The sequence below is a fragment of the Triticum aestivum genome, chromosome 7A (genome assembly GCF_018294505.1).
Source record: "Triticum aestivum cultivar Chinese Spring chromosome 7A, IWGSC CS RefSeq v2.1, whole genome shotgun sequence".
In the NCBI taxonomy this organism is placed as follows: Eukaryota; Viridiplantae; Streptophyta; class Magnoliopsida; order Poales; family Poaceae; genus Triticum; species Triticum aestivum.
The window spans coordinates 743,099,074-743,111,381 of NC_057812.1; the positions used below are offsets into that span (position 1 = coordinate 743,099,074).

General features: G+C 41.8%; 1 protein-coding gene across 2 annotated transcripts in view; it reads right to left on the reverse strand.

Moving 5' to 3' along the window:
• LOC123149931 (lysine-specific demethylase 5B) overlaps window positions 1-12,051 on the reverse strand; it is a 15,486-nt gene extending 3,435 nt beyond the window's left edge. For both annotated transcript variants that reach the window (XR_006474882.1, XM_044569730.1), the window contains exons 1-25: window positions 10,512-12,051; window positions 10,216-10,273; window positions 9,562-9,684; window positions 9,399-9,456; window positions 9,181-9,317; window positions 8,643-8,801; window positions 8,467-8,550; window positions 8,070-8,237; window positions 7,631-7,783; window positions 7,346-7,537; window positions 7,196-7,261; window positions 6,981-7,076; window positions 6,759-6,845; window positions 6,520-6,636; window positions 6,220-6,427; window positions 6,069-6,133; window positions 5,439-5,497; window positions 5,224-5,355; window positions 4,993-5,149; window positions 4,574-4,903; window positions 3,386-3,568; window positions 3,230-3,291; window positions 885-960; window positions 435-584; window positions 217-344 (exon numbers count right to left, since the gene is read on the reverse strand). Coding sequence is in view for 1 of the 2 variants with exons in the window: in XM_044569730.1 (XP_044425665.1) it covers window positions 217-344; window positions 435-584; window positions 885-960; window positions 3,230-3,291; window positions 3,386-3,568; window positions 4,574-4,903; window positions 4,993-5,149; window positions 5,224-5,355; window positions 5,439-5,497; window positions 6,069-6,133; window positions 6,220-6,427; window positions 6,520-6,636; window positions 6,759-6,845; window positions 6,981-7,076; window positions 7,196-7,261; window positions 7,346-7,537; window positions 7,631-7,783; window positions 8,070-8,237; window positions 8,467-8,550; window positions 8,643-8,801; window positions 9,181-9,317; window positions 9,399-9,456; window positions 9,562-9,684; window positions 10,216-10,273; window positions 10,512-11,989 (4,526 nt within the window). In the remaining variant the exon portion in view is untranslated. The remainder of the gene's footprint in view (window positions 1-216; window positions 345-434; window positions 585-884; window positions 961-3,229; window positions 3,292-3,385; window positions 3,569-4,573; window positions 4,904-4,992; window positions 5,150-5,223; window positions 5,356-5,438; window positions 5,498-6,068; window positions 6,134-6,219; window positions 6,428-6,519; window positions 6,637-6,758; window positions 6,846-6,980; window positions 7,077-7,195; window positions 7,262-7,345; window positions 7,538-7,630; window positions 7,784-8,069; window positions 8,238-8,466; window positions 8,551-8,642; window positions 8,802-9,180; window positions 9,318-9,398; window positions 9,457-9,561; window positions 9,685-10,215; window positions 10,274-10,511) is intronic.
• Between the last annotated feature and the right edge of the window lie 257 nt (window positions 12,052-12,308).

Below are 12,308 nucleotides of genomic sequence, written 5' to 3' on the forward strand. Positions count from 1 at the left end.
CCATTTTTCCCTCACGCGAGATCAAGGCAGCGCGGGGGCAGGGTCACTCAGGCCTGGGGCGCGGCGCGGGCGGCAAGTCACGTACACTACTGATCTATGTGCATAGAAACAAGCACAGCATTCTATAAGCATGATACGCAGAAGCATAATATTATTTGATTGACACCTCAGAGTTCGGACGGACATGAAAAACCAATCCAAGCACATGTAATTTACCAGTCTTGACATATTACACAGCTGGAGGCTACATCATCTCCCACGTCGCATGAACAGATGACACAGAACCCTTTCCTCTTACAATCCTCAGCATAAAACATAGAAGCATTGTCCAATGATCCTCTGATCTGAAAATAGGAAGTGAAAAGCTCAAAGCGTTCGCCAATAAATAAATAAAAGAAAACAACAAACCATGCTCATTTCAAACAGAAACCAACCTTCAGAAGCATGGAGAGCACAGATCCATTATCAGTGACATCAGGAGAAAGAGTACAGCGGCACTGATTGAACCACCCATCAATCTTTTTAATATCGAGAACAACCCTATCCATTTCACAACAATCAAGTGCGACAGACCGACCACTGTCCTGTAAAGGTTCACATATCATGAATGTTAGCAGAAGATACTCAACACAACAGAATACAATCACTACTAAATATTTTTCATGAACACGTAATGAAGAGCGGTGAAGCAAGTTAAAAGCTCGCTACGGTGCATATCTCGTGAATCTAAATTTTAGCAAGAATTACACAAATAAACATTAAGACAAGAAATAGCTATACTGCAAAAATATTTACAATGTTCTCATAAAAATGTTACAAAATTAACAGAAACAAAATGAATTAAGAAATATAGCACCTAGATATTGATAATACGAATGACTTACTCTGAGCCTTAGTAGTTCAGTCCAAGATTGGTGATCGCGCGATGTAAAGAAGGCATTACATTGCTCTGTCCATGACCTGAGAGGAAGGAAGAATTGTTGAATGATAAAATGATGAGCCTCAAATGCAACTTGATGGCTTGAACTATTACTTGAGTGCAGTAAAGTAAAGTAAAAGGACTGGGAGCGCAACGCAGCTTTCAAAAAAAGTGCACAAGGCAGAAAAAGGAGATAGTCTGGTACAGTGGTACTCTAGAATGTTCTGTTAAATCACTTCAAAGATATCTGCACTAGTATATTCCAGCTTCAATACGGAAGCGAGATCTGGTTATTCATATCTACCAAATTGCTTCCTAGTGCAGCTGCACTATCTGGAGCGATCAAGCGCACCGTCCATCCACCCTCTGATGCGTTTTTTGGCATGATGCGCCGAGTAGAGTATGTAGTCCATAACAAGCGGTGGTCATCAACATTAATCACAGGTTGTGGGCCCTAAGAAAATAAATGCGTTCACACAAGGTTGTGGGCAAATTTATGTGTCTTCGCAAAATTTCAGAAAAGTTATATCTTTCAAAATTACGATCTGTTTTCACCGTCAGGTTCTTTGCGACGACCTCTTAGAAACTATTATGTAGATCCCATTTGCATATGTTCTACGATTTTTTTTTGAAAAAAGCAACTTTGGTATTAGATGAGGCAACTTTTAGTGCTACATTTGACAACTGCCTATTATGTACCTTACCGTAACTGCCAATTAGTCTGATGCTCTCCTAAGTTGGCTACTATGGTTTTTTTTTTTTGACAGGAAGACTGTAAAGGAGGCCCATACAATACAATTGGTGCAAAAAAGCCAAATTGCAAGTACCGTACCTTGAACCTGGGTGGGTGGGAAGGCATCAGCCCCTTCCCACCACTAGGCTATGCCTTGTAGTCTGCTTGGCTACTATAGTTATCCTACCATGACGGCCAAATTGCTTATCACTGTCCCAAGTTGCCTTCTGTGACAATCGAGCATCCTAACACTATCCTAAGTTGTCCTGCGAACTTTTCCGGTGTCGTATGCAAACTAGAAACCATGACAGGGAGAACCGTGGCTTAGCCCGGTGGTGAGCAAGTGCCGAAACCTGCCCACCCGCCCGAGTTCGAGTACCCCTACTCGCATTCTCGGTGTGTATTCACCTTTCACCTTAACGAAACATCATGGGCTGCCTAACCCATGATCTGAATTTTTTTTAGAAACCATGATAGGCAACTTTCATAGTACAACCATGGTTCCTAAGTTGTCTACATCACTACGAAGTTGCCTACGGGTGATGCTCAATTGCCTACAATACAATGGAAGTTGCCTATCATGGTTGCTAAGTTGCCTATGACGCCAGAATGTTTTTGTCGGGCAACTTGGAATAATGTTAGAATACTCGCCAATCATGGTAGACAATTTAGAGATGATGTTATGCACCTTGGCAAACATGGTACTATGGTAGTCAACTAAAGCGGGCATTGGGTTGATAGGCAGTTATGGTAGGAAACTTTAAAGGTGATATTAAACAACTTGATAGTCATGGTAGCCAACTTATAAGAGCTTGGGTAGATATGTAGTCATAGTATGCACCCTGCCTGGAAAGTTGCTTCCTGTAGCACCGAAGTTTCCACAAGTAGTACCAAAATTGCTCATGAAAAAAAGTTTGTTGAAACATACACACATAGGATCTGGTTTTGAAGAACTTGACACGAGAAACCCAACGGTAAAAACAGATCTTAATTCGGTTCAGAAGTTGTAGCTTTTTAAAAAACGGTAAAAACATTCCCTTTTACATGGTTGTCATGAGAAACACAACAGTAAAAACAGATCTTAATTTGGTTCAGAAGTTGTAGCTTTTTAAAAAACGGTAAAAACATACCCTTTTACATGGTTGTCACGATAAACACAACGGTAAGAACAGATCTTAATTCGGTTCAGAAGTTGTAGCTTTTTAAAAAAACGGTAAAAACATTCCCTTTTACATGGTTGTCACGAGAAACACAACGGTAAAAACAGATCTTAATTCGGTTCAGAAGTTGTAGCTTTTAAAAAAACGGTAAAAACATTCCCTTTTACATGGTTGTCACAATAAACACAACGGTAAGAACAGATCTTAATTCGGTTCAGAAGTTGTAGCTTTTTAAAAAACGGTAAAAACATTCCCTTTTACATGGGGTTTCCTAATGTGTGTTACAGTAAGGAATCACACGGATGGGACCAAGGGTGGGGGACCAGGTGATTCCATATCTGGTGCTTTCCTTTTTGGAGGGTCTGCTCGTCCACACTAATCCCATGAACAACACTGAGATTCTTACATGTGACTTACTTATGTTTGTTTATAGCATCCTCAAGCTTGGCAGTCATCATAGAATAAGGAACAGCAATTTCCTGTGACAACCAAAAAGATAATGCAGCTGAAACCCAAGAACAGCTGAAGAAGTGAATGGAAAATGTGAAAAGTACGTCAGTTCTGAAAACTTGCCTGATGTTCTGCCAAAACATTTTCGACATCTTCCAGTCTATATTTTACAGAGTTTTCAGAACCAGGAAGCAAAACAAGTGCTTTCCTTAGCCAAGATAATCCGCTCATCAACAATGTAGCTAAAGGGCAGCTTGACAATGATGCAGGAAGGTGGACAGCTTCTTCAATTGCTCGATCAATAGCCTGCAAGGTTAAATTTACATGGCTCTAGCAACTTCAGCTACACAATTAAGACATATGTAGTGCAACGGATAACTATCTTTAGACAGTAACAAACAAGTTTCACTCTTCAGCTAAATAATACTCCCTCCGTCCCAAAATAAGTGTCTTAACTTTGTACTAACTTTAGTACAAAGTTGTACTAAACTTGAGACACTTATTTTGGGACGGAGGTAGTATGATTCAGTTTGGATCAGCAAGGACATGCATATCAAAAGACAACTAACTAACTGTGGTGCACTGGTATACTATCAGTGGCAGTCCTAAAATGAAGATGACCCACACAAATCACACAGGTCCCTCGTGAGTCATGATAAGTTGGATGTCACACAACGTGCATGGGCTATATCAAGGATTTTTTTTTTTTTGGAAATGGTGGCTGTGCACCATGGTGACCTGGGTACTGCAGCAATAAGGGTGGACCAGTGGCCTTAAGATGGACCATGATGGCCTCTACTATTGCCAGCACAACCCTACCTCACAGACATGCTCTCTCTCATATAATGCAAGTGAATTTCAATGATCTTAAGAATTTGAGCTTTGGCAAGTTTGAGGGGTACAGTGTTTGGATCTAGAAGACTGAGAAAGACAGAGGTGAATGAGGAAAAGTGCACGTGGTGAGACCTGCAGTGGAGATACAATCGTCCTGCTACAAGAAAACGAATGGTGGACCCTTTTTTTGGTGCTGGACCTATGTGACTGTTACTGTGTTACTGTTCCATAGTATTCCGAAAACAAATAGCACACAACAATACTTGATAGTACTATAAGCATAATTACTTCATTCATTAATGGAACCAAAAATGCAGGTGAAAAATATGAGCTCAGAAATTGGATTTAGGAGTGTCACTAAAACAATAAAAGCAAATATCTAAGATAGAGAGTATACTAAACAGCCTTGCTTTCTATACATGAACCAATCAAAATGACAGATGCAGCGAGTAACAGTTATGACAGTGAACATGTTACCTCTAACAAGGGAATCCTGCAGCAGAAAGATAGTGCTGTCAACATCCATCCAAGTGTCACCAAAGAATCTTTCAATTCATTAAGAACCTTTAACTCAAAACCAAGAGATAATCCACTTTCTATTTCTGCACTAATTTTACTTTGCAGCTCCTCCAAATCTCTTTCAAGTGGGTCAACTGTAGAGCCAATCACATTCAAATGCACTAGGGTTCTTAAACTGCTTAGCAGACTTTGTGAATTCTGTTCCCACTCTTCAATATTACTGAGAACAGAATTAAGTGCAGAAGTGTCGAGAATGACTTTCATAGTTGCAGGCTGACAGACTAAATCCTGTGATATGAAGAACCATGGTTATCAAAAATATTATAAATAAGTATACTTTCTGAAAATAATTATCATGAAAGCCATATTAAATGAACCTTCAAGTCATCAACTTTAAGACAAACTCCAAATCCAAGTCTATCACATCTAGGTCTCAGATAGGCCTGACATTTGTCCATCCACAACCTAGCAGCAATAATCTCTGTTTTCATAACTTGTTCAGATGGAAGTATAGCTTTTATATCCTCTGACCACCTGAAATAGGATAGTCAGTATAAAAAAATAGTCTGTAGCATAAGAAGAATATAGATCTCTATGATGACTAGTACCGGATATGATCCTCAAACTCAGAGAGAGAAGCTGACTGCTCAAGCATACGTTGAGCCTTCTCTTCCCAAGCAGTGGCATTTTTTAGCACCTCCGACAGACCAACGAATGGTTGCTCCTCTTCAATAGTTAATCTGGCAGACAGGTAATAATAGTGAGGCAGAGCAAAAGAATTATCCTATACAAGATTAGAAACTGGTGAATTGGTTACACTTACATGGAGGCTTGTATCAGAATTTCTTTAATAAACTGCAGGGACATTTGTGTTGCAAGAGCCTGTTACATACTTGAATGTTAATGTAATCAATCCACTTAAGCATTAATGAAATAATATCCACCTTAAACAATGGTGTCAACACTTAAAACTGCCATACAACGGTGTATGGAGGCAAAGTTAACTGCAAATTTCAACTAGACTCTGACTTGGAATAAGGGATGAATATAAAGATGTTCATGCTTTCTGTGGCAGGAATATAAAGATGTTATCGGAGACTCTGACTAGGATCCAGAGACAGATTTATGACAAAGTTAACAGTTACCAGCAATCACAAACAATGTTAAAAATAAGAAGAAAGTAAAGGGATTCAAGTTTCAACTCAGGTAAAAAAGATATACGTTGGGTTCAATTATAATTTCGTCATGAAGTTTTAATCAACATCTATTTTTCAGTTGCTAGAGTGGAAAAAATGTAGTGCCCACTCATTTTATCGGCAAGAGCTACATGATCCAAATTTTTTTAGGAGTCAATTGGTTTAATAGAGCAATAAGTAGGTGTCTGCCAAAGTGAAACTAGGAAACACATTCACACATGAGTTCTTACTCTCAGATACACGGTTTAGAAAAATACCTCGGATGCTTGCTTCCTGCAGGAGGACCTCTTTAATTCTTTTTCAACAAATGGCAGTTCGTCCACTGAGTAGAACAATATCTCTTGTGAGTTAGATAATTAAGCATTTCACATACAACAATCGCCATGGATAGAAGTATTAAAAATGTACCTTTTACTCTCAGTGATTTGCCGTCCTTTAGAATGGCTGTCAACTCCTCAACAATGTTGTGGTAGTCATTCCTTTCAAAAAGTTTTGTGAGGATGCTATTAACATGACTTGCCCAGGAGCAAGCACCTGAATAACGTTGCTTAAGAAGGTTCAGCTCTGGAATGTTGAACTTGGTACCATCCAATGGAAGGAGGAAACTCTCCAGTTCCTGGAGTATTTACAACAAAAGAGTAACAAATCTGCATTCCTTCAAATTTGAATAGTTGAGAAAAGGAATAGAGGAGTAGGATGATTGCTAACCTTTAGACCAGGTGAGTCTTGGAGATATGACTGACACTGCATTCTCAATGATTCAGCTTCTTTCCACAGTTTTGAAACAAGATCAACTTCTGGAACTAGAGCTCGAAGTTGTGTCATCTATCAAGGTTTAGACATTGTCAAATGCCTGACGATCCAGAATAATACACAAACATATGAACAGCACATGAATCAGAATTAACTTTGAAGGAGAAGCTGACAGCCAAAAAATTTGGACACACCTCTAATTTCAGAGTATTCAGGCAATCTATGTCAATGACGCCCAGTTTATTCACTTCAAGTAAATCACATGCTTTCTTCAACCAAGACTACAACACAAGTGAAATGCAAACATTCCAGAAGTTAAGAAACTCAATATGTTAAGAAACGAATGCATGGGAAAAGAAAATACCACTAGCATATCAAATTATCAAATTAACGCATTACACTAATAAAGCGCATACCTTTGCAGAAGAGATCTCACAAGACAACATTGATGTTTCAGTTAGCTCGACAGGGAATTCAGAAGCCCGAGAGCACAGCGCTTCCAAGTGGTCAACCTAAGAAAACATGACAATGAGAAAACATTGTCACCACAATCTATGAAACAGTAGGTGGAAGAATTCAAGGATGTAATGTGAATCTATTTTGTGTCCCACAAAAGTTGATTCATGATTACCGTTGAGCAGGATGATAATGCAATGTTTATTTCACTAATCAGCATTTTTCCTCTCTCTGCATAGTCCTGCAACAGGGGGAAATTATAACAGCTGAGTAAATCATAGGGACTTGTGATAAGAACTATACTACAGTACCTGATTTTACATACCTGCAGCTGTGCAAGACCAGGTTCACTAGATGCTTCACATCTCACAGCAATTAATTCTTTGATATCCACATACTTTACTTTCTCAGAACACTTGTCTTTACGAAGCAAACATTCATCGATTTTGGAAAGGCAATTTCTAACACTCAGACCCCATTTTTTAGCCTCGGTTAATTTTAGTGCCATGTTTCGAACCTAAGAAATCGATAGCATCACAGTAAATACAAGTCACTCAATTGTTGAAGAATTCTACACAAACCATAGCATGTTCAGTAGAAAAAGACGTACAGAGTCCATGTCATGGTCACCCCACAGAAATTGCTCAGCAGCTTCCAAGGCAGTGGAATATGCAGTATCTAAGAATGGCATATGGAGAATATGATCAGATTTTGAAAGCCAGTCCTTAGCAAGTTGTGCATATGACACATGCTGATCTTTGCCCTGCAGACAGGTTGATAAGGACCCATCAGAAGTAAGAAAAGAAACGAAACAAACATAATCGAGGTGGTCTTCCATTGCACAAAATTATGGTACATGGTGCAGCATAATTTCTTATTCACTGTATCAGATGTCATGGAATCGTGAGAAGAGGAACCACTGAGAGATTGACAATAACATCGTAAAAAAGCAAGCAAATCACTCCATGCATACTCTTGTTTAATGGAATGCAAATATTCAACACAGAGAACTCAATTGACAGAATGGTGCATTGTAGTCCATATCAAACCTTTTTAGATGGCGTGGGGATGTCATTAAGCAACAAGGGGCTCTGCTTAACATTCTCCCCTGAGAGACTAGCCTTGACCTCGGAAGCTAAATCACCCAACTCTGCAAGGGTGTGGCGGTAAAGTAAGCGACGCTTCTCTGGACTGCATTCACAAAGGTGCTTCCAGTGCTGGGAAAGAAAGGAATTATTTTTAACAAACTTGTTAAATCTTTTTTTACGAAAGCGCTATTCAGTGCCACTGCATAAGATGAACATCCTCATCAAAAGATCTTTTGCTACCATAGAGCAGCTAAATTATGATGTTCATACCCATGTTTGGCAATAAATGGAACAAGACATAAAGATGACATGGAGTTAACAACTGACTAAGCAGAATAATGCCATAACAAAGACGAACCTCAAGGCAAACATGAGAAGTCCTACAGCTACAGGAAACCGCTGATAGATACAGGTACTGTTGGCATATGATGCACTTCTTATCCTGCATAGTGAAATTTCGAAATGGTTATAATAGCACATTATACAGAGAGAAAATTGCCATGACAGGGGATGAAGGTATATTGATAGAACTACCTCTTCATTTCCAATAAAATTTGGGTTACTCCTTGGCTGCATTGGACTGGATTTGATAATCCCATTAATCCATAGCTCCTCTCGACATTTTTTCTCTTTAACAAATACCCTCTCAACTTCTTCTTTTAAGTAGGAAAGTGATTTATTGTCCACACCGTTCTGCAAATAAAAGGATTAGCGAATGTAAATATTTGCCAGCATGGTGCACAGATTATAGTTTTACTACAATATACCATCTGTTTCTACAGGTTACGTTTTAGGGCAAGCATAAACAAGAAAATAAAATTGCATTAAAATAAATGTATGTGAGATTGTTAATATTTGTCACTTACGACAACAAAATACTGAACTCTCAAAGCTAACTAGTAGAGAAACAAAAAAACTGATGATGAAATTCAATAAGCAAACCAGTATAACAGCAATAAATTTACAAAAAAGGAGGTTTGCTGACCACAACTTAAAGAGCTAAGCTAGCATAACAATGACTCAAAATTAATACAGAAGGTAAGCAGCAAATAACCAATAGTTATTCTCTAACCTTTGCGACCACATACAAAAGCTCTTCATGGGACAAAACAGGTGCCTTTCGGTACATACGGTACAGTTCAGCTCCAATTCCACCATGAGGCAACCAGTCAGCAGGAGCAAAATTAACAGCCTCGGCACAATTTAATCCTGAATTGAATGGTGCGTCTCAAATTTTGAAATAACATCATAGCTGAAAGAAAAATGACTATGGAGTATGGCATGTATTACCTAAATTGAAACCACCATGGTAAGACCTTGGAAAAGTAATCACAAAGTTGCCAGGCTCCTAGAGAAAGATAGCAACAAACAAGTTTTATCTACTAGATGTTGTAAAGAACATCAGTACATATGGTAGAATCCTTGTCTGTTTGCAGAAGAAGTCTGTACTAACCTGCATGACACTGTAAACAGGAACACCATTTGCTTGTAAAACTGACGGATTCAGCATTGTGACGAGGTGAAATAGTAGGTCAGGTTGTGCATCAAATAGATCAGGTAAAGCCTTGCGCATAACCTGTAGGAGTTTAAATTGTTAAACGCTTAAGTTACACATAAAAGGCTCATATGTTACCAAACCAGAATAGCACTGCTAAACAGAAATTGTTGCTAAGGAGCATTTTGCTTTGTTTTCTAGACACATAAAAGGCTCAAATGTTTTCTAGACAGTTGCTACAGATAAGAGAATAACAAATACAAAAAGACCTATTGTAATTCCGCTGTAGCTCAAAAAGTACAACAACAGTTGCTACAGGTAGTAGTAATAAGAGAATAACTTTACTTTCCAGTTCCCAGTACAGAAGAGAAAATGTTTATCGAGGTTTAAAGAAAAGAAGCCAATGTGTTAATACAAGTGCAATCAGTATTTGCACACTACTCAATATCACATTTGTACGAACTGGAGATAAAGGACAGACCCAGTGCATAGAAGCTCCCACACAAGGTGGGGTCTGGGGAGGGATTATAGGAACCTAGTCTTACCCCTGCAAATTTGTACGAACTGGAGATACTAATATCATATTATTTTGTTTAGAAAAACATAACATACCCGCTCAAAAGCATTTGCCTCCGCTCCAGGTACCCCATACCAACATTTTGGCTCGCCCCTGAAACACGTCAGATAACCACAATTTACTTCGGGATGAACAACTCTAGGCCGAAAATTTAACAAAAAAAATGAATGCAGAACGTAACAAAATTGCTAGCATCCCTCACATAACAACAAAAGAAAATTCTCGACCCACTAATCAACAATCAATAAAACAAAAGTAAGAAAAACAATGTGGGATAGCAAAGATAAAAAGATAACATGTACAACATGCTATTCAGGCAGGATTTGCTTACCAATGTAAATAATTAATTGAATAAAAGCAATGGTCCTCAACATGCCAACAAAATGATGAAAACAGCATCCCCATGTAGAGCCACGGGACCATTACACCAGGAATTTTATCCTTGACGGTCCGAAGAACTGAACCTGGCAGGTTGGGAAAATTGTTGAGATTCCAAGGGCTGGAGCAGTACTTGTGCCACACCTCTGGATCCACTGATGCTGGCACCGGATCGCCAAGGCGAGGAAACCCACTTCCGTAATCCGAAGTGTCAATGTCACTTCCATACATAACCTCCAGCTCCCCTGCCTTGCCCTCCACAATCTCCCAAAACAGCTTCTCGACCTGAACACGGCTAGGAGGCCTTGGCCCAAACCACTTCCTTCTCACCTTGTCATCAAATCGCTTGAAAGCATCAAGCTGACAGGTGTTCCTCCTTTCGACGAATCCGAAACAATCACTGTCAGGGTTCTTGCAGTCCGAGCAGTACCAGTTCCCCGGAGGCACACTCTCGAGCGGAGGTGATAAACAGTACATATGCCACCCTTTATCACAGCGGTCGCACAGCAGCATGGAGTCTCCATGCAACCCACTGTCACACCGCTCGCAGACCTGATCGTCTTGGCTGACCTCTGCATCAAGCTTTATCTTCTTCGGCTTGCGAGCCCCGGCAGACCCTGCATTCTTCCCGGGAGTGCCGCTGCTGTTACCATGGCGCTCATTAGAAGCCAGTCCGGCGGCCGTTTGATTTCTCCTCTTCCGGCCGCTGCTGCTGCCGCCGGAAGCCTCCTCCTCATCCATCTCTCCTCCAGAACCAGAAACCGACGGCTGGTTGTCAAGCTCGAGCTTTGCATCTGCCTGCTTCGCGGATCTGCCGTTGGTGAACTTCTCGTAGTCGTAGAGATGCTCGTAGTAGAGCTGCGCGAGGACGTGCTTGGCGCACTCGGGCACGTGCCGGGGCGGCGCCTTGTCGTCGACGAGGCGGACGACGTCGTCCCAGCGGCGGCCCTCGCAGGCGCCGTCGTAGCCGCCGAAGCGCTTAACGGCGTGGAAGAGGCGGCAGAGGTCGAGCGGGCGGCCGTCGGAGAGGGCGGGCGGCCTGGGGGGCGCGGTCCTCTTGCGGCCCCGGCGCGGCGGCCCGGCGTCGGCCCGGGCGCGGAGGAACCGGGTGTAGTCGAGGAGGAAGGTGTCCCGGTCGGCTGGGGCCGGGCGCGCGAGGAGGCGGTGGATGGGCTGCCGCTTGGCGGGGAAGTTGAGGGCGGAGGCGTCGAGCGCCCTGGGCGGCGACCAGGACGGCGGCGGCACGATGCGGCAGACCCCGTAGGACTCGGCGGCGGGGCGGATGCGCGCGATGTACGCTAGCGGGTCCGCGAACTCCTCCTCCGTCGGGCGGAAGACGGGGGCCTCGGGCACGGAGGCGTATGCCTCCGGGGCGGAGGCGCAGCCGGCGGCGGAGGTGGTGGTGGCCGGGAGGGGGCGGCCCTTCCCCATCGGCGGCGAGGTGGACGGAGCTAGGGTTTCGGCGAGATGGGACGGGGCGGGGGTGGGGAATTGCGGTGCGGGGTGGGGTTTGTGTTTTTTTATTTTATTTTCCTCAAGAAGTTGGGATGCGATGCTGGGCCTGATGAAAGAAGGCCCCTTCCGTCCTCTGAACCTTGGCCCAGGTCCAGACTTGGTCCTAAAACTTTGGAACCATTCTTCCCTTAAAAAAGAATATCGAAAAACCTCTCAAGAAAAAAGAATATCGAAACCGTTTAAGTTTTTTCTTGGGTGTCGGATGATTTTACGAATGGTCTTCGTTGGCATTGCA